The 22422-nt window shown below is 36.8% G+C and overlaps 2 protein-coding genes across 2 annotated transcripts; one reads left to right on the forward strand and one right to left on the reverse strand.

The window, feature by feature from the left end:
- Nucleotides 1-15858: 15858 nt before the first annotated feature.
- On the reverse strand, nt 15859-16779 carry LOC137653017 (uncharacterized). The gene is made up of 2 exons (XM_068386407.1): nt 16771-16779; nt 15859-16449 (listed from the first exon to the last, which is right to left on the reverse strand). Exons 1-2 carry the CDS (start codon nt 16777-16779, stop codon nt 15859-15861), a joined length of 600 nt encoding a protein of 199 aa, XP_068242508.1.
- Nucleotides 16780-16845: 66 nt separating this feature from the next.
- Nucleotides 16846-21130, forward strand: LOC137653018 (uncharacterized). The gene is made up of 3 exons (XM_068386408.1): nt 16846-17036; nt 18822-19325; nt 19794-21130. Exons 1-3 carry the CDS (start codon nt 16961-16963, stop codon nt 21128-21130), a joined length of 1917 nt encoding a protein of 638 aa, XP_068242509.1. The 5' UTR covers nt 16846-16960.
- The last annotated feature ends 1292 nt before the right edge of the window (nt 21131-22422 follow it).

Here is a 22422-nt window from a genome sequence, read left to right on the forward strand (position 1 = left end):
AGAAATTCATAGAGAATGTACATATGTAAAATACATACAATGGACGTAATCATATTACAAAATTATGAAGGATTTCCTGTATTTTGTTTGGTATCCTAAATTAGTTAGGTTAAAGTTCCTCGTATTTCTGCTTTCATCGGCTCGCACTAGCTCGGTGGTGGATTACACTATGAGAGCCATCATGCTAGTACAGCTTGAAGATGGCATTAACCCTTATTCTTCTGTAATATCCCCCAGACGCCTTCGACTTGACGGTTGGTGTTTAAGGTCTAACTTCATGAAGGTATAACTAAACGTTTTTTGATATCCCCTCGCTGGAATTTGAACCGATGCTGAATGACACAATCACTGCCATAACTCATGAGGTTGTGGTTCGAATTCCCCCTTGAGCAATATGTAAATACTGAATTCTTTGAAGTTGCTTTGTCGGCGAATATAATTTTGTATATAATTTTATAGAATTTGCAGATTTTGTAAATAAAGTATATCCTTTGCTACAGAAAAGAATTATATGTTGTACTTGTAGGGATTTTTTTTTGTTGTTGTTGAGGAATCTTAAAGAAAAGTATTTAAGGTTTATCCTTTTTTAGTGAAATGAATCTTATATCTTTTTTAATAATGATTTATTTATTTTTTTTTTTTTCTATTTTTTTTTTTAACTATTAATTATGTGTTGTGTAAAATTACTTGTATGATGTCACTGCCACCCACTGAGAAAAGGGAGTGCTGTATTATATTCATTATGATTATTTCATTATATTTCCTCAAAAATTTATTTCTAGTGTACAATATTTGTATAGTATACAGCTTAGGTTTTTTGCTGTAAATAGTTTGTACAAATTAGCATTTTTATACATAATATTATGCTGTATATATTTAATTTATAAATGGTATTGTACCAGTTTTGAGTTGTTGAAAAGCTACATGCCAAAGTTATCAGTTTAAGACCATTCACATCATGCAAAAGAATTTGATTATACAAAATATGAGAATTACTTTGTTGACTGACTGCAAATTTTGTCTATTTCTTGGTTTTGAAACCAAGGTGGTTATATGCTTGTACTGGAATGTATGTTAACCCTTTTACCCCCAAAGGACGTACTGGTACGTTTCTCAAAAGCCATCCCTTTATCCCCATGAACGTACCGGTAAGTCCTTGCAAAAAAATGCTATAAAAATTTTTTTTTTTCATATTTTTGATAATTTTTTGAGAAAATTCAGGCATTTTCCAAGAGAATGAGACCAACCTGACCTCTCTATGACAAAAATTAAGGCTGTTAGAGCAATTTAAAAAAAATATACTGCAAAATGTGCTGGGAAAAAAATAACCCCTTGGGGGTTAAGGGTTGCAAATTTCCAAATAGCCTGGGGGTTAAAGGGTTAAGATGATTCACATCATGCAAAAGAATTTGATTATACAAAATATGAGAATTACTTTGTTGACGGACTGCAAATTTTTGTCTATTTCTTGGTTTTGGAACCAAGGTGGTAATATGCTTGTACTGGAATGTATTTTAAGTAGATTAAGAATATTTTGTAGTAAACATGAGTACAAAGTTTCCTCGGTTTTGTGCTACGATAGGTCTCATGTTGGACCCGGAGGACATTATCAAAGGTTTTGTTTTCTATTTTTAAAAGAAAAAATTAAGGAAACAGTTGCTTGCTGGACATTGGCTAGGGCCTTTGTATCGGCCCATCCCTTTGACGAAGGAATTAACTAAATGGAAGACAACCTGTGAATAGTGGATTTCACGCGCCTTTGCTTTATACACGACACCCAAAAGGTGCTCGCGCGAGGGTTGTAACCTCAGCATTCCATGCTTTTATCTTTCTCTGGTATAATTGGAAGGTTTTATCAGAAAAGATATATAAGAAGGACTCTTTTCACTGGGCGCCACAGGTCTCTCCCCAGAAATAGATTTTTCCTTCGTCAAAATCCCTTTTTTATCTCGAAAAATATCTTGCTCCATTAAATAGCAAATTTCTGTTTGAGTTTACATGTCATACTTTTAAGTAAGCTTCGTACATTTTTTGAAAGTATTTGATAGAAAAGTGTTGAATTTTTATTTTTTTTTTATTGATGTGTAGAATTGTTAATTAGAAATGACTTTCTGGACCTCAAATAAAGCGTTAATTTCTTGTATAGAATCTAGCAAATGAGTCTTTCAGTCGAGAAACATGCCAAGTGCCATTTTTAAAAAGTGTCAGAAATCGCGATTGAAAATTGCCAATTTTCAATCGCGAATTACTCGGTAAATATAATAGCTAGGAGTTTCATATTTGTTATTAATATAAAATTTGCTAATATCTATAACAAATATGAAACTCGTAGCTATTATATTTACCGAGTAATTCGCGATTGAAAATTGGCAAATTTTAATCGCGATTTCTGGCACTTTTTAAAAATGGCACTTGGCATGTTTCTCGACTGAAAGACTCAAATATTACATGATAGTATTCTTCATGTTATGAGCAGCAAGTTTCGGCCTTGAAAAATGACCTGCAAATTGGCAAAGGTTATCGTTATGTCTTCGTAATATTTGCTCGCGCAGCAAATCAAGGCACAAGTGTGTTTTTCCCTTCCGCAAGTATTTAACCCTTTTACCCCCAAAGGACGTACTGGTACGTTTCACAAAAGCCATCCCTTTACCCCCATGGATGTACCGGTACGTCCTTGCAAAAAAAAGCTATAAAAATTTGTTTTTCATATTTTTTGATAATTTTTTTGAGAAAATTCAGGCATTTTCCAAGAGAATGAGACCAACCTGACCTCTCTATGACAAAAATTAAGGCTGTTAGAGCAATTTAAAAAAAATATACTGCAAAATGTGCTGAGAAAAAAATAATCCCCTGGGGGTTAAGGGTTGGAAATTTCTTAATACCCCGGGGGTAAAAGGGTTAACTGTATGAGGACCATTTTTTTGAACCACTTAGGCACTGCTGCCTCGGGATCTTTTAAGCAATGTGTTATAAATCCTAATTACTTAGTCCTCCAGGATGTATCCTTGGGAGAGATACCAACATGACAGGGGTGTTAAAATGAATTGTTTCACATGCACAGTTTTTACCATTGTTTCTTTTACTTGTATATAATATGCAGAATTATTTCTTAGGGGAATCCAGTATCATTGTGCCTTATGTCCTCAATAGTTTTATACATCTAGATATTTTTCTTTTGTACAAGTTCCTGGCTTGGAAGAGTCGTCTCAAAGAGCAAGCACTGTACTTTATAGAAGTTTATGTTGAACATTTCCCCCAGATGAAAATTGAAGATTAGTCCTTTTGTAATATGTAAAATATTAGAAGTAATTGATATACAGTACATGAGGAAGTTCTTTTTATCATCTGGATGCCTCTAGTCATTGTGGTTTTTTATAAGTATTCCGTTATCAGAAAATTATCATGTATAAAGAATTTATAAATTATAGTAAAATCCAAAGGAAGGTGTGTTTTTATCCTAAGTGTCTCCCTATTTTAAGATGCAACTCTTATCTTTATTCTTACTCATCTTTTCTTGTATAAGCTGTAGATGTTTGTAAAATATCCTTAAATATGTGGAATGCGTTTTTATTCAAGCGAATAGACAAATGGATGGTAGCAATAGCTACATAAGCATGTCCTGTAAACTTTAGAGGCTACTACCTACTCTATGCCTTATTTAGCATTTTGTACAATTTTTTTATTCAGATGGACAGTAGATACACTGAGCCATTATCTCAACCCTCCTTAGGATGGCTGATTTGTTTGTAAGTAAGGGATTATTTGAACAAGGTTCAGTATGCTGCAAACCTAAGTAATTTCTCTAAACCGAATGTGGAAGAATTTTATTTGTCCTTCGTGCAGCATTTTCCCTTTTATATGTGGATGAACCCATTGTCGATAACACACGCACATATTTCTTCTGACAAGAATACAAACCCTCGTTCTCTACATGCGAGTTAGATTCAGTGTGAGCTGGCGTTCTGGCCATAAAAACTTTCAGCAAGGTGGCAACAACCTGCCAGCAGGAGATAGGGTAGCGAGGCGAAGCCCAGTCCACCTACACACTACATCGACCACTTTTGATTCGGCCATGGTAGAGAGTAGACATCTCCCACTGTGCTATCCCATTTTCTGTTCACGGCTGTATTAATTTTGTTTTCTTTTTCTCTTTCCAGGTGGAACTGTGCTGATTGTTTACTGAGGAAGCATACACATGAGTTTGTCTGGGCACAACGGGACATTCTTTTGGCATGTTCAGGTCCTCCTTGGACATGGATCTTTTCCAGCTTTGCCCTTTATGCAAAGGACACTCCTACCCAGAGGCGTTTCCTTGCGGCAAGTGTCGAGAGTGCCCATCTTTCAAGTGGTGGTAGTTCCACCGGAAAAAGAAGAAGTCGAAAAGTGATTCTTCGCCTCAGCTCTTGCCCCGAAGGCTAAGAATCCCAAACTTAATTTCCTCTTGTGGAACTCCCCCAACCTGCCTTTCTCCGTTCGGTGAGGATGATCGGGTAAGAGGGATGTCCCTTTGATCCTAGGCCAATCTTCTGATTTGGAAGACCCTGTTGCTTCCCCTAGCAAAGCAGCAGTGCCTTTTCCACGTGGAGAATCTTCCCTTGATGTCCTGCGTCAGTTATGATGTTCCTTGGGACTTTTTGGTTCTCCTTCGAAGGACCAGCACATGGAGGTGTTGAAGCGTGGTTTACAGCAGGAGCTTCTGCCTGCTCCAGCCAGGGTTTGGCCTCAACCCTTTCCCTTTCGAACCAAAAGAAGGGATTCATGGGCATCTCTTCTCCCCACAAAGGCATACAAAATCCCTGCAGCCCATGAAGTGTGTACCCAAAGCAACTGTCCCTGTAGAGGACTTGACTGTTGAGTTGTGGAGAGCTGATACCACCCTTTGGCTCTTCCCACTCATCTGCCTTTTCCTCGCTAGCATCCTGCCGAGTTCTCCCTGCCTTTTGAGATCAGACATGAGGCTTATGTTCACGAAAAAACCTCGCACAAACCCCTGGAGAGTTCTCTTGATATTTTCGCTCATAACATGATATCTCTCACACGGGCCACGCGTGTGCACACAAACAAGAATACACTCATGTGCTCAGCCTCCTGCAACTCCTTGGGATCCTGACTCAAGTTTGGATTCGAAAAATTGATCACGCAGCTTTAGCCACCTGAGCTGGTCTGGTTGGGACTATGGCTTCGTCGGTTCACCTTGACGATCCTGTTGCCCTTCCTTTGACGACTGGTGTCTCTAGGGAACCATAAGGCTACCTCACCCGAGATGGTGGGGCACGACGGCCACCACTCATGCTAACCCTGCCCTACTGCCAAGGGCGCTGGTACCATCGTCTCCTGCGCCAACCCTCATAAGTATGTCATCTGCATAATTTTTCAGGTACCAAAAGCATCTGGAAATGGTGGCTGCCAGGGTAAGGGTTTCAGAGCTTGACCTCATGTTAGAAAGGCTGGGTTTCTACCCAACAAAGATCCATCAGAGGCGTTGAAGGTCAAGGCAGGTCACTCCTCCTCCAGGAGACAATCTTCATCCCAGAACCAGTAGGGGATCAAGATCTCACGACGTAGAATCTCGCCTGTCAAGGCAGACTACTGCCTCTTCCATTCCGCATCTAGAATTTTCTCTCACTTCTCAGGGACTCTCCTGAAGGAGGCACACTGCACCCTATCTTCTTCGCAGGTAAGTTTCGGGATCAGAAGGACCCAACATCCTTCCAGAAAAACTGGGCTTCTAAATTGGTAGCAAATCCCATTGTCCAGAAACAAATCCAACAAGTTGTCGCTGCTATGTCGGCTCCCACATCTCAGGAGGCTTCTCCTAGGCCGTGTTCCCTTACTGAGGTACCCTATAATGACGTTGACCCTCCCCTAACTCATGGATGTAGACTGTGACAATGATTCAAACTGTTCGGCAGGTGTACTGCCAGCACCAGCTAGCCCTAAAGCTCCAACCACCGAGCAGGGTGAGTCGGACTTGGTTTTCTTCCAAGTTCTGTCGTGCATCCTGACAGTTAATGGCCTTAGGGAACCCATATACTCCACCCAAGAGGAGCAAGACATGACTATAGAGCTTCTCTGTTGCACCCCTATGCCCAAGAAGCTAAGGTTAGAGCTTTCTTGGTCCAAGGTATTGGCTTAGAAGGTTAACTAGCAGATCTTCGTGAGGAAGGACTCGTTTAGGGCTGGCAACTTATCCAGACTACTTCCTCCCCCATTCATGATGCAGAGGAAGTATTAAGACATCCTGGATGATAACCCTTCACCCCTGTCTTTAGACCCGGCAGTGACAGCTTTGGCCCAAGGCTTGTCAGCGGAGAAGTTAGCAGCAGAACCAGTTGTGTTTTTGGCCAGTGATGCTTCAGGCATGGAGAGGTTGGCAATGGCAATGGCAACCCTTCAAGCCTCTTTTTGGATGGACAACTGGTCAGGGACAGGTGGTTCTCTGGTGGCAGTAACATCCTGGGCCCCTCTTTGGCACCAGTTGTGCCAAAGGCTCCACCTGCTCTGCAGTGGCAGGCGTACAAGACATTCAATTATCCTTTAAGGCAGACCACCACTAGGAAGAGTGATCCTTCAAGACAAAGCTTTAAAGGTAAAGGGCCTTGAGGAAGGGGAGGGAGAGTTGCTAGACGTGGACAGTACCCCACTAGGGGGAGCAATCCCCCACAATTCCACTACTAGTGATGGTTGCCTGAGACGCAGGTGACAGTGTTGGTAGTTCCATAGGGCCGAACCTTGGACAGTAAGTGTTCTTTGGTCATGCAAGGTACATCATCCCGTTCATTAGCGCTCTTCCTCCTGATTCGTTGTCCAAATAGTCCATTGTCCTTCGTGAAAGGATCAGCAAAGAACATTACCCTTTCAGGCGGTTCAGAGAAGGATACTTTCCAGGTCATTGACGGGTCCCCAGGCTTCTTCAGTCAACTTTTTTGTAGAGAAGACGTTTGGAGGACTTGAATGAGTTTATCCTTCAAACTCCGATCAAGATGGAGATCGCAGTCACAGACAGACATGTACTTCCAGATCCCGATCCATCCAACTTCGAGGAAGTACCTACAATTACAACTGCATTACAAGATATAGTACACCAGTTTCGAGTGCTGTGCTCGGCCTGTGGACAGCATCACAAGTGTTCAACTCTAGTTTTTCCTGGCCCTACAGCATTTCTTTATTCCGTTATCTGGATGTCTGGCTGATTCTAGCAAACTTAGTGGAGACCCTTTTCCTACTCTGAGACATGCTTCCCGATCGGGAAAAAGTTTTCCATCTCAGAGCAGAATTGAAAGGTTGAAGGAAGTGGTTCGACATTTTCTCCTGCAGAACTCTCTGACAGCCCACACACCCAATGTCAGTCGGGATACTTGAAACTACAGTAGTCACTGTGACCCTTTTTTTTTTATATTGTAATCCTTGTTTCAAGTCATTAATGAAATATTTTAGCTTATACAGGTATTTTATCTTTAAAAGTCACAAATTAAACATTAAGCATATTTTGTTAACAAACTATCACAAATGACTTTTTCAACTAAAAAAAGTAAAGAAGTTAACTGCTTCAGTCAGTATACATGGGCGTACCATTTACTTTTTTTGGCCACCTTTCATCGTTATTGTGCGAGAAAGACATCAAATATTATAATGTCAATTTAATATATTAAAATTGATATTTGATATTTAAGGATGAGTGACATACTATCAGAAATGCCATGAGGTGAAATGCCATAAAGAAGGCCATTACTGTACTTTAGTTTAACTGGGCCCTCGGTTGGTTTGAGTACACTTTAAGCACGGTGGCCCCTGACTATATTATTTTTCAACAGGCCAAGGAACTAAATGTGGAAAAAAAAATAAAAATACAGTATAATCGAAGCTTGATTCAGGGAAGATGGTCATGGATCTAAATAGAATGTCCACAACTAGCTAATTATTAATGGCATTAGCAAAGCTACTATCAAAGTGTAAATAAGAGATACTACATGCCAAAGGGCCCTAATGGGGAAAACAGCTCAGTATGGTAAAAACACAAAATAATAAAATATAAAAAAAAATTAAGATAAAAATATATATGTATATTGAGTTGAATAAAAATGTTGAGATACGTGAACGCAAAAGAGGACCTTCATATTTATAATGATTGTATCTTAATGGGTAACATAACTAGCCTGCTTATTAAAATGACTAAACTTTCTTGATGCTGTATCCCATGTATTTCATACAAGATACCAAATTATCTCGCATCTTGCAGTGCTGTACCCTTACAAAATTGGACAATTATGTTCTCTGCTTAAAACAAATCCTATTCTGTAAACTAATCCCATGAAATATAATTTTTCTTAGCCTCCTCAACCCCTGGGATATTCCCTTCACCCCACACCCAAGTTCTTCAACCCCTGGGATGTTCCCTCCACCCAACAACCAAGTTTTACCCAGGTTTTGAGTGGTCTCCTCAACCCCTGGGATATTCCCTCCACCCAACACCCAAGTTGTACCCAGGGTTTGAATGGTCTCAACCCCTGGGATGTTCCCTCCACCCAACAACCAAGTTTTACCCAGGTTTTGAGTGGTCTCCTCAACCCCTGGGATGTTCCCTCTACCCAACAACCAAGTTTTACCCAGGTTTTGAGTGGTCTCCTCAACCCCAGCACTGGGTTATGAACAAAATTCCTATCCCCACTTCCAAAGAAAAGAGAAATATTCTTAGCTCTGTCATAGTGCTTGTGATTATCAAAATGTCCTTCAAAATTTTCTTGTTCGAACCCATTGAAATAACAATAGCATGATGTGAGGAAAGCGATTGATCGCACGTTAATACACCATTATCTCATTTTTGTATGGGCTTTGGTTAACAAGGACTGTTTCCTGTCAAGAGAGGGATGTTTGTCGAGAAATACAAACAGGCTCTGAATACGAAGGTTTCTAGCTGATATGGCTTGTCTCTAAAAAGTTGTTTGGTATTGCTGGTAAGAAAAACATGAATATTATCACAGGAAATTACATATAAAAATAAAGCCGACAGTTCAATTTCATGCCACCTGTTTATGAAAAAAGCTCACATTTTTTATATGAAAAACTGCTAGATATTTTATCAAAATATTTTCGATCTATCAACCCATAGAAGTTGCCATTCAGTTGTTTTAAGACTACGAATGGAATTTGTGCGTTACGATCCTGTGTCACATGAACTAGAAATCGAAAAATTTACGTTGTTCATTTGAATAGTACATTTCAAAATTAGAATTGCAATTTCACAGTATTTCTTTCATTGCAAAGATTATCGATTATTGCTTCATCTCACAAGGGATACACCCTTTTAGTAATCCAAATTGTTCAAGTGTTACGTTGTAGTTTAAAAAAGCAATATTCATTTAAAGGTTCTGTTTATCCATGTAATTGTCTTTGGATATAAAAAGAAAAAATAGTGCAAGAGACTTCTGGCTTTATATCTCATTAGAGAAAACCAAGACCTATATACACACGTGTAATGTGTATATACTGTATATCCGGTTGTGTAACGTATAAAAACTAAAAAAGTGTGAACTCAGAGGTGTGACATATTCCTTAAAAATGCCTTTTAACTGGAAAGTTTGGTTCTTGATAACACCAGTTCTCACCTGCGTGGAAGGTAAGTTTTCCTTATAGTTATTATCTAAACTTTTGGGGATTTGTAAACATACATATACAGTACCATATACAAATCATGTGGGTAAATATCATAATTGTATGGAAATTATTATTTACCCGATAGCAAGGTAATCGACAAATGAAACAAGGCATTTCTTCAGCTTGGTAATAAAATGCATGCTAAATAGATAATCTGAAAATTAACAATTTATGAACTGCATGTAACATGAACTTAGGACCTTTTTGGCATTAAAACGGAAATTCATCCCTTATCAGGTTCAGGTTCAGGGGCGAGGCATAGTTTGCAATGGCGCCTCCAAAGATGATCTTCATATACTGCTTTGTCTTTTCCTCCAAATCAGGTTTAATGCTTCTTCTTTTTTCTTACTGTCCAGGCTGTAAAAGGACAGACCTCGTCACGCCTCGCCTGATCAGACTAGAAGAACACCAGAGAGAATGGAGTGAAACGATTGGCTTGCTCCCAGAGGAGAAAGCTTCGTGGGTCTTGTCGCTAAATTTACTCTACGTCCGTCGACTAAATACTAACAACACTAGTCCCAACTTACATAAATTGGCCAGTTTTACCATCAGTCACACGAAAGACGATCTTCAGGTAACTACGGGACCAGACACCAGTAAAATTATGACTTTTTCGCCCGATACATTCGCAGCTGGAAGACTAAATCGACTAAACGTAAAAATTGACGACTTTGGGGTCGAGATTAGTGTTTTGACATCAAAGACCAACGCACCCAGATGGATCAGGAGGCTTCCAGCTCTTGATGTCGCTAGCTTTCACCTGGAGGACTTCGAGGTCTACCTTCAGGTTGAGAACATTGAAGGTGCGGACAAGTTTGGATTGGTGTTTGGATGTGGAAAAGAACGCTCGATGGAAGGTAACATTGCTCTTTTAATTTTTCAAGTTTATATATATATATATATATATATATATATATATATATATATATATATATATATATATATATATGTGTGTGTGTGTGTGTGTATGTACGTAACGTATGTATGTATATATATATATATATATATATATATATATATATTATACAGGGGTATGTGTATGTATGTATGTATGTATATATATATATATATATATATATATATATTATACAGGGGTATGTGTATGTATGTATGTATGTATATATATATATATATATATATATATATATATATATATATATATATATATATATATATATATATATATATATATATATATAAAATCAGCAGTATGGATCCTCCTAATGTCTAATTCGTAAACTGGAAAATATAATATAAAACACAAAAATTACAACAACATTAATATTAAAAGCTCAATCGTCTAAATATATAAAACAGCAAAATTATCAAAATCAGCCTGTTTTAATATGTAATTCTTAGTTTGCTGTTTCATACATTAAGGCTCCTGAGCTTTTAATATTAAATTTGTTTTAATTTGTATTTCTTTTTTAATTCCTACCTTGAAAATTAAATTATGTCCCGAAACGTACGATTTTGGTAATATACATGAAAATGTTAAGCTGGATGTTGGCTATCCTATTCTATATATATATATATATATATATATATATATATATATATATATATATATATATATATATATATATATACACATATATATACATATATATATAATTATATATATATAATATATATATATATATATATATATATATATATATATACATACACATATATATATATATATATATATATATATATATATATATATATATATATATATATATATATATACATACATACATACATACATAAAATACATACATACATACATATATACATACATACATATACCTAATGTATACACGAGTTAATGAATATCAAATACCCATAGAATATTTTTATCTCTAAAATACAATTAACTTAAAAAAAAAAAAAAAAACAGAACAAGAACATCAAGCTAGTTCAAACCCCTAATTCAATATCACTTCCTTTTCTCCACAGGCTATTCAATGTACGGCAATTGCATCTGTACGTGTATAAAACCTCTCCTCCAGCTAGACCCATCCGCTATAGATTCGGACGAGGAAAACTGCATATGTAACCCTACAGTATTTCCTAAGTTTGTGTTGATTTTAACTTTGGGGACAGTTGTTTTAGAACTAGCTTTCTTAAGCACCATATTTGCAGCCGTGTACGGTGGATTTGTGAGTCTGTCTAGAAATATTGGCTGAAAAATCTTTGGTATTCTCTGTCTTCTTCGATTTTCAATTAACTTTCTCGTATTTCAGGAATTTTGTTTCTTCAGATTCGTATTTGAGGGTGGGCTAGATATGGGCATTAGATTAAGTCTTAGTAGGCTCTGGAAAAAAGAGAGAGAGAGAGAGAGAGAGAGAGAGAGAGAGAGAGAGAGAGAGAGAGAGAGAGAGAGAGAGAGAGGCATAGTTGGTTTTTGAGTTTTTAGGAACTAGTTTCTCTGAATATTTGGCTCTACTCTTTCTCCCGATAATTCAATGCATTGTAAATGATAAAGAATTATTTAGATATGTTGATATTACTTCCAGTGCCTTAATAAATTACTCTCTTCATCGATAATTTCTTTCATTTTCACTTGGACATTCTGTTGAAGATCACTTGGTATATTAGAGGCCTTCTATGTTCTTCGGTAATAATAATAATAATAATAATAATAATAATAATAATAATAATAATAATAATAAAGGCTCTTTTTCTATTCATGTTAAAAAACACACATTATATATATATATATATATATATATATATATATATATATATATATATATATATATATATATATGCGTGTGTGTGTGTGTGTGTGTGTGTGTGTGTGTGATTACACACACCTGAGGAGCATCGCCTAAAGATAACACAGGAATTTAACCTTAAAAGTCCTCTTTGTTTGCCACATTATCAAACTAATCCATGGGTCCTGTTATAGCCTGGATATATAGATTACAGTAACAGTAACAATCATAATTATAAGATAGAGAAAAGCATTTGGGCATTGTTAATCCAGGAAATCATCTCGAGGACTACTAAACTGGATTTAAACGTGGCAGACAAATTTCATTTTGGCATAGGCCTATAGTTGTATATCCAAGTGGCAGGGGAATTAAAATTAGTTATAAAGTTTTTAAAAATTCTATATTTGAATGTTCAGATTAATCTTACATTAATGATATTGCTCGTATTGTAAAATCTTTTAAAATTGATTCGTGGAACATTTGTGAAATCAATGGACAGCGGGTTGAAGTGAGACAGCCTTGGTTGAAGTCAGTCTTACCAAGCAAGTAGGTTTTTAGATTGCCCTCCATGTAGCAGGACACGGGCTCTTGCGTTGGCATCCCGTAAGAAGGATAAGGATGTGAAGGAGGTAGGATATATAAGTGAAAGAGGTAAAGTTATATAAGGATGATGATGGGATAGAATGGAAAGGATGAAAGCACCATGACGACCGTGGCATGAGTCCGAAGCTCAGCAGAGGCGCGGCAAAGCAGACGTCGTCGTTCCCAAACCCGGACCCTCTTTGGTCCTGGTGAATTTTGATCTTTTCTTATCGTAACCCGAAAAGGGAATATTTTGGGCTTAGGCCATGTCGTCCTGATGGAAGGTTCCTTCAGTAGCTTCCTAAGGGTATATATGACTACAGTAGATATTCCCAAAGAATTAAACTATAGGTTTCACGGAATTCTAACTTCTGACGCGAGTACCAATAAGGTTTCCCTATACGCAAGGTCAATATACGATATCGTATAATAAGAGGGGACGCATGCTTGACACGCCACATAGCTATCTGCACCAGAGTTGCCAGTTTGGCCTTTTTTCAGGCCATAAAAAATCTCAAATTTGGCCTTTTTTTAAATAGTTGGCCTTTAGTAATATCCTGAAAAAAGATGGGCTTTTAACATTATATTTTTGGCCTTTTTCTAATAACGGGTTGGCCTTTTAAAGCTGTGGTTGATTAAAAGTTAGCCTTTTCTCATTTAGAAAACCTGGCAACCCTGATCTGCACCCCACATAGGGTCTACGCTTCGAAGGGGAAGTTGGTGGCAAGTTATGGGAGGAGCCGTTACAAAATTCTCCTCCTCCATTACTGTTACGGTACTCGGATGACGTAAAAAAGGGAATTGTTTTTAACTTCTTGGTGAATAATAGAATTTAAATGAACCTTCTTACACTTATTTTCAAAGCAAATTTCTACGCCTCTGAATCAGTTGTATAAGAAATTCCTTAAAAGTAAGATGCGACTGGATGCTTTTTGAAGAAATTTGGATAAAAAAATAAATGATTGTGTTCAACCAACGTTATTATTATTATTATTATTATTATTATCACTTACTTATTTACTTTCTTACTAAGCTACAACCCTAGTTGGAAAAGCAGGATGCTATAATTTTATGCCCAGGGAAAATAGCCCAGTGAGGAAAGGAAACAAGGAAAAAATATTTTTTTTAAGAAAAATAACATTATTATTATTATTATTATTACTATTATTATTATTACTTACTAAGCTACAACCCTAGTTGGAAAAGCAGGATAAGGATGTGAAGGAGGTAAGGTTATATAAGTGAAAGAGATAAAGTTATATAAGGATGATGATGGGATAGAATGGAAAAGATGGAAGCACCATGACGACCGTGGCATGAGTCCGAAGCTCAGCAGAGACGCGGCAAAGCTGACGTCGTCGTTCCCAAACCCGGATCCTCTTCGGTCCTGGTGAAATTTGATCTTTTCTTATCGTAACCCGAAAAGATAATTTTTTTGGGCTTAGGCCATGTCATCCTGATGAAAGGTTCCTTCAGTAGCTTCCTAAGGGTATATATGACTACAGTAGATATTCCCAGAGAATTAAACTATAGGTTTCACAGAATTCTAATTTCTGACGCGAGTACCCGTAAGGTTTCCCTATAGGATATCGTATAGTAACAGGGGACGCATGCTTGACACGCCACATAGCTATCTGCACCCCACATAGCGTCTACGCTTCGAAGGGGAAGTTGGTGGCAAGTTATGGGAGGAGCCGTTACAAAGTTCTCCTCCTCCGTTACTGTTACGGTACTCGGATGACGTAAAAAGGGAATTATTTTTAACTTCTTGGTGAATAATAAAACTTGAATGAACCTTCTTACACTTATTTTCAAAGCAAATTTCTACGCCTCTGAATCAGTTGTATAAGAAATTCCTTAAAAGTAAGATGCGACTGGATGCTTTTTGACGAAATTTGGATAAAAAAATAAATGATTTTGTTCAACCAACGTTATTATTATTATTATTATTATTATTATTATTATTATTATTATTATTATTATTATTTACTTACTTACTAAGCTACAACCCTAGTTGGAAAAGCAGGATGTTATAAGCCCAGGGGCTCCAACAGGGAAAATAGCCCAGCGAGGAGATGAACAAGGAAAAACAATTTTTTTAATAACATTAAAATAAATTTCTCAAAAAAAAAAAATAAAAAAAAAAGAGGAAGAGAAACAAGAAAGAACAGCGTTCCCGAGTGTACCCTCAAGCAAGAGAACTCTAACCCAAGACAATGGAAGACCATGGTATCGTCTAGACGTTGTGACTTATATCGTAGACTGAATGTTATTACTGAAGGACGTGAAAGATTCGTAGACTAATTTGAACTTGAGATGAATTGGTCAGTAACCATGGTCAGCAGCTTTTCTAGGAGGAGGACAATCCAAAATCAAACCATTGTTCTCTAGTCTTGGATAGTGCCATAGCCTATGTACCATGGTCTTCCATTGTCTTGGGGTAGAGTTCTCTTGCTCGAGGGTACACTTGGGCACACTATTCTATCATATTTCTCTTCCTCTTGTTTTGTTAAAGTTTTTATAGTTTATACTGGAAATATTTATTTTAATGTTATTACTGTTCTTGAAATATTTTATTTTTCCTTGTTTCCTTTCCTCACTGGGCTATTTTTCCCTGTTGGAGCCACTGGGCTTATAGCATTCTACGTTTCCAACTAGGGTTGTAGCTTAGCAAGTGATAATAATAATAATAATAATAATAATAATAATAATAATAATAATAATAATAATAATAATACAGTTTGCATCATGAAAGCAAATAAAAAGATCATGTTACTATCGCCCCAAAAGAAAGTTATAAATGATGATATAAATATTTTCTATATGGGTTTTGTAAGCCCAGCGAACTATGGTGCATTTACTAGCATGCTTCGCAGCCTTTTAGCTAGCCAATACTATTTGCTTGCTCTCTGGTTTGTTAATTGCTTGATCTCTGGTTTGGTAATTGCTTCCTTTCTGGTTTGGAAATTGCTTCCTTTCTGGTTTGGAAATTGCTTGATCTCTGGTTTGGAAATTGCTTCCTTTCTGGTTTGGAAATTGCTTCCTTTCTGGTTTGGAAATTGCTTGATCTCTGGTTTGGAAATTGCTTCCTTTCTGGTTTGGAAATTGCTTGATCTCTGGTTTGGTAATTGCTTCCTTTCTGGTTTGGAAATTGCTTCCTCTCTGGTTTGGTAATTGCTTCCTCTCTGGTTTCGTAATTGCTTCCTCTCTGGTTTGGTAATTGTCTCCTTTCTGGTTTGGTAATTTCTTCCTCTCTGGTTTGGTAATTGCTTGATCTCTGGTTTGGTAATTGCTTGATCTCTGGTTTGGTAATTGCTTCCTCTCTGGTTTGGAAATTGCTTGATCTCTGGTTTGGTAATTGCTTGATCTCTGGTTTGATAATTGCTTCCTCTCTGGTTTGGAAATTGCTTGATCTCTGGTTTGGTAATTGCTTCCTCTCTGGTTTGTTAATTGCTTGCTCTCTTGGTTGGTAACACCCGCCAGTCGCCAGACAAACTCCTCTCACATTCTGTGTAAAAAATAATTACGCTTTTGAAAAACCAATAGAAACGAATAAAGATCAGGAAGTACTCGTTTACTTCCTGTTTTTCTATCCATCTTCTTTTATCTGTTATTTCTTCACTACGACACACTGTACACATAAACAGGAAGTCTTCCTCGACTCGAAAACAAAAGAGAAAAACAAATTTCAGAAGAATCAAAACAAAGAAACGTCCACATCTCGAGACCCGGGAAGATCAGATTACTCCATAGTCGGAGATCCGTGTTTTTGTGGAAGGAAATTGACTTTTATTAACAGATCATTCATTTTCGAATGCTGGCATCGCACAAACTGCATCTTTGAAACGCAGTAACTTAAGTTACGAGAGACGCTCAAAATTCAAAAGCGTGCTTTAGAGTTTTCTCCGCATCTTTGAAACGCAGTAACTTCAGTTACGAGAGAAGTTCAAAATTCAAAAGCGTGCTTTAGAGTTTTCTCTCCGTTTTGTGTCCTACATCATTGCAAGGAAATCGACAGCATGGTTCAGGGCAATGAGACGAAGGGCTTGCTAGGCCTATTGCTTTTCTCCTTCCTGTGTCTTTCCACTGCACAAGGTAAGATATGTAAACAATCACATTTTAAAATAAACATATATAAATATACGTGGTCAAACGCGGATCCAACAAGTTCAGAAAAAAGAAAAAAGAAAAAAAAGAGGGGTGGGTGGGTCGAAAAACCTAACCAAAGCAGCTATTATAGAACGATATTTCATATTATTATTATTATTATTATTATTATTATTAGCCAAGCTACAACCCTAGTTGGAAAAGCAAGATGCTAGAAGCCCAAGGGCTCCAGTAGGGAAAAATAGCCCAGTGAGAAAACGAAATAAGGAAATAAATAAATGATAACAAATTAACAATAAATTATTATTATTATTATTATTATTATTATTAGCCAAGCTACAACCCTAGTTTGAAAAGCAAGATGCTAAAAGCCCAAGGGTTCCAATACGGAAAAATAGCCCAGCGATTAAAGGAAATAAGGAAATAAATAAATGATAAATTAACAATAAATCATTCTAAAAACAGTAACAACGTCAAAACAGATAAATTATTATCATTATTATTATTACTTGCTAAGCCGCAATTCCAGTTGGAAAAGCAGGACGCTATAAGCCCAGGGGGTCACAACAGGGAAAACAGCCCAGCGAGGAAAGGAAACAAGGAAAAATAGAATATTTTAAGAAGAGTAACACCATTAAAATAAATATTTCCTATATAAACTAATAAACTTTAACAAAACAAGAGGAAAAGAAATTAGATAGAATAGTGTGCCCGAGTCAAATTCGGTAATTTCTTGTAGTGTCTGCAACCTCACCACCCTTGTCAGCTCCTTAGCTGAGCCAATAGATCTACCTGCCATTGCCTGGCCCTCCCTGGTCCTAGCTTGTATGGAGAGGGTGCTTGGGTACTGAGCATTATCTCCGCAAACGAAATTGGAGGGAGGTTAGGTTTTCGCCACTGTTTGTATGTGTGTTATTTGTGTGTGTGTTTGTTTGTGAACAGCTTCCTGCCACAATTCTAATTGTAGAGTAATGAAATCTGCAGGGATTAACTGTTATGTAAGAAGCTGGAAATGATAAAATTTTGGAAGGTCAAGGTCAAAGGTCAAGATCACGGTCAAGCAAAATGTCCAGTTCACGTAATCAGCCATAAGATTGGACATTATTGTCACAGAGACTTCCAACTTGGTTCATATGAGTGTATGAAAATCCACGCCAATTAGTGCGTGTTAAGGTCAAAGGTCAAGGTCAAGCAAAATGTCCAGTTCACGTAATCAGCCATAAGTTTGGACATGATTGTCGCAGGAACTGCAAACTTGGTTCATACGTGTATGAAAATCCACGCCAATTAATACATGTTAAGGTCAAAGGTCAAGGTCGAGCAAAAGGTCGAGAAATAAGCTGCCGCGGCGGAGGTCTGCGCTCTACTGAGTGCCCCTCTAGTTTATATTTTAAAAGCTGTTGTGAATAAAATATTAGGTTTCACAAGAGTCCCCATAACAAGCTGAAACTATAGTTGTCTGGAGGAAATCAATTGCATGGAGCAGGTAAGAAAAGTTGGTTATTATATAGTATAAAACTTACTACAAATAAGTATGTAATACGTTGATCAATTCAAGAAGTTTGATAATCAATCAAAATATAAAATCCTGTAATTTAGTCATAGCTTTACAACAATATATTAAAAATATCCACAATATGATAAAAGTTCTGATTTCTTTTATAATGATGATACCCCCCCCTAAAAAAAACCAATAATGTATATAAGATTATGTTTTTCTTTTAAAATGATGCTTACCAACGCTTATGATACAAGAACCTTGCTTCTTTTCAGCCTGCAAAAACGAAAGTCTTTCAAACGATGTAGAAATCATCTTGAGTAACATCAACAGCACCTGGAAAACCAAATTCAAAGTGACTCCTGACCGAGTGAAGCATTGGACCTTCAATCTCACAGTCCAAATTTCCTCTCCAAAAGGGGACACACGAACTTTGGGTAACCTTCTTCTCTCTAGAGACCAAAGCGAGATTTTGAAACTGTCAGGTTCAGTGAATGGAAAGAGCATCATGGAGATACCATTTCCTCCTAATCCATTAATATTTAGGTCTTTTAATGCAACGTCCGTTGACCTACGAATAGAACAAAACGGGATGATAAATTTGACCTTTAATGGCTTCAACGCTTTGGAAGAATACGGTCAAAATCTTCCTGTTCACGATGATACTCAAGCCAGCAACACTGTCTCGCTGATCTTGAAAAATAGAACAGGTGCCGGAGGGTTCTGGATTACATATGACTGCTTTGAGAATCGACAGACAACGACTGCCATTGTTGAAGGTAAGTAGGCGAGTATTTAGCTTTTTATAAATGGCCTTTTGTGGCTATGACGTGGCCAAATCTCGGTGGACACGGCTATGGCCGCTGGTCTATGAGACTCCGTTGGGAGAAAAAGCTCCGGGTAATCTGTGTGTGTGTGTGTGTGTGTGTGTGTGTGTGTGTGTGTGTGTAGAAAGCTGATTTGAATTTTTTGATCTTGTACATTTACCTATCTTATCTTATATACATTCCAAGGGTTCATATTACCTTCTCGATTTTTTTTCTCTCAGATTTTCTGTCCATCTGTAAAAAAAAAAAAAAAAAAATTAATAAGTCCTACCATTAACATCATCATCTAGAAAGTTCATTTCCATTTCCTATGAGTATAAATAAATCATGATAAAGATTTTCGCCTAATTGCTTTAAAGTATGAAGTAATCATTCCAAAACAAATAGCTGTTACAATTACCCATTTTTTCTTATTTCCAGAAAGGTACCTCAAGACCTCGCACAGCCAATTCGATGAACCAAGCGGACCAATTTCCAAGGATTCACATTTCCCATCAATCGAAATCAATGACCCCTTCTTCAAGTACCTGATAACATTCTCCATCTTGGTATTTGCACTGGCCGGGCTGATCTTCATTTGCATAATGAAGACGAACAAAAGTAGAAGTTCATCGCGCGATATATCATATAATGAACCACGGTTTGCCGAGCAACAGTCTGGTAACTTTGTGGGTAATCCTCACCAATCCTTACAATCCTTACAAAAGACACCAGGGATCATCTGTCCTAGCGTCGACCATCGAGAAAGGTCGGACGAACATTCTTTCGAAGTTCCAAAATTGGTTGTTCGTGAGCCTTTCGTTCCAGCACCTGGAAACTCGTATTCAAAGCAAACATTTTCTAAGACCTCTGTAGCACCAGCTGGAGACTCGTATTCAAACCAAATATTTTCTAAGACCTCTGTAGCACCAGCTGAACACTCGTATTCAAACCAAATATTTTCTAAGACCTCTGTAGCACCAGCTGGAGACTCGTATTCAAACCAAGCATTTTCTAAGACCTCTGTAGCACCAGCTGGAGACTCGTATTCAAACCAAACATTTTCTAAGACCTCTGTAGAACCAGCTGGAAACTCACACTCAAACCAAACATTTTCTAAGACCTCTGTAGCACCAGCTGGAGACTCGTATTCAAACCAAACATTTTCTAAGCACTCTGTAGCACCAGCTGGACACTCGTATTCAAACCAAATATTTTCTAAGACCTCTGTAGCACCAGCTGGAAACTCACACTCAAACCAAACATTTTCTAAGACCTCTGTAGCACCAGATGGACACTCGTATTCAAACCAAATATTTTCTAAGACCTCTGTAGCACCAGCTGGAGACTCGTATTCAAACCAAACATTTTCTAAGACCTCTGTAGCACCAGCTGAACACTTGCACTCAAACCAAACATTTTCTAAGACCTCTGTAGCACCAGCTAGAAACTCGCACTCAAACCAAACATTTTCTAAGACCTCTGAGGCACCAGCCTCACTTTCTGGAGACTCTACCCCCTTCGGTCTAACAAATCCGTCTTCATGTAGCTTTAACCCTTCAAGAAAGGCTTCTACTACAGCGACGAACACTTGTACAACGAGAGCTACTTCACATCCCATCCAAGATGAATATGGAATGATGAAATTTGACAGAACGGAGGAACATCGCTCGTCTTTAGCTGAACACATATACGAGAGTACTACAGATCTAGACGCATCGTCACAAGCTCACTCAAGTTTAAACAGCCTTTACGGTATGACTTTTGTACAATCATAGGTTCGGGACGCAAATCTTTGATAATAATAATAATAATAATAATAATAATAATAATAATAATAATAATGATAATAATAATAAAAATTTTAATAATAATAATAATTTTAATAACAGTAATAATAATAATAATAATAATAATAATAATAATAATAATAATAATAATACAGTAGTAATAATAATGATAAAAATTATAATAATAATAAATATAATAGTAATAATGAAAATAATAACAACAACAACAACAATACTACTACTACTACTACTACTGCTAATAATAATAATAATAATAATAATAATAAAGTTTAAATACGATGTCTCACATCCTCTGGAGACTGGGACTAGTTCGTATTAATGTCACTGAATAAGAATTTGGCAAAAAAAAAAAAAAAAAAAAAAATAATAATAATAACATCCCAACCTTACTTTGAAACCTTCGAAGGCTATGCCACATTACTGAATAATCTTTCACCATTTAAATGTAACTTGACTTATCTTTTGATAAATGACTGTCATTAAAAGTAACTTGCCTTATCTTTTGATAAATGACTGCCGTTAAAAATATCTTGTTTTATCTTTTGATAGATAACTAGCATTAAAAGTAACTGGTCTTAACTTTTGATAAATGACTACCATTAAAAGTAATTTGTCTTATCTTTTGATAAATGATTGTCAATAAAAGTAATTTGTCTTATCTTTTGATAAATGACTGTCATTAAAAGTAACTTGCCCTATCTTTTGATAAATAACTGCCATCAAAAGTAACTTGCCCTATCTTTTGATAAATGACTGCCATTAAAGATATCTTGTTTTATCTTTTGATAGATAACTAGCATTAAAAGTAACTGGTCTTAACTTTTGATAAATAACTGACATTAAAATAACTTGCCTTATCCTTTGATAAATGACTGCCATAAAGATAAATGACTGCCATTAAAAGTAACTTGCCTTATCTTTTGATAAATGACAGCCATCAAAAGTAACTTGCCTTATCTTTTGATAAATGACTACTATCAAAATAACTTGCCTTATCTTTTGATAAACGACTGCCATCAAAAGTGACTTGCCTTATCTTTTCATAAATGACTGCCATCAAAAGTAACTTGCCTTGTCTCTTGATAAATGGCTGCCATCAAAAGTAATTTGCCTTATATTTTGATAAATGACTACCATCAAAAGTAACTTGCCTTGTCTTTTGATAAACGACTGCCATGAAAAGTAACTTGCCTTATCTTAATGACTGCCATCAAAATAACTTGCCTTATATTTTGATAAATGACTGCCATTAAATGTAA

The sequence above is a fragment of the Palaemon carinicauda genome, chromosome 14, assembly GCF_036898095.1.
Source record: "Palaemon carinicauda isolate YSFRI2023 chromosome 14, ASM3689809v2, whole genome shotgun sequence".
In the NCBI taxonomy this organism is placed as follows: domain Eukaryota; kingdom Metazoa; phylum Arthropoda; class Malacostraca; order Decapoda; family Palaemonidae; genus Palaemon; species Palaemon carinicauda.

Bases quoted from the DNA above. Each gene is read 5' to 3' on its own strand.
- LOC137653018 (XM_068386408.1), top strand. From the start codon at position 16,961: ATGGTTCAGGGCAATGAGACGAAGGGCTTGCTAGGCCTATTGCTTTTC. The intron at 17,037-18,821 runs GTAAGATATGTA...GCTTCTTTTCAG, and splicing joins GTGTCTTTCCACTGCACAAG to CCTGCAAAAACGAAAGTCTT. The intron at 19,326-19,793 runs GTAAGTAGGCGA...TCTTATTTCCAG, and splicing joins AACGACTGCCATTGTTGAAG to AAAGGTACCTCAAGACCTCG.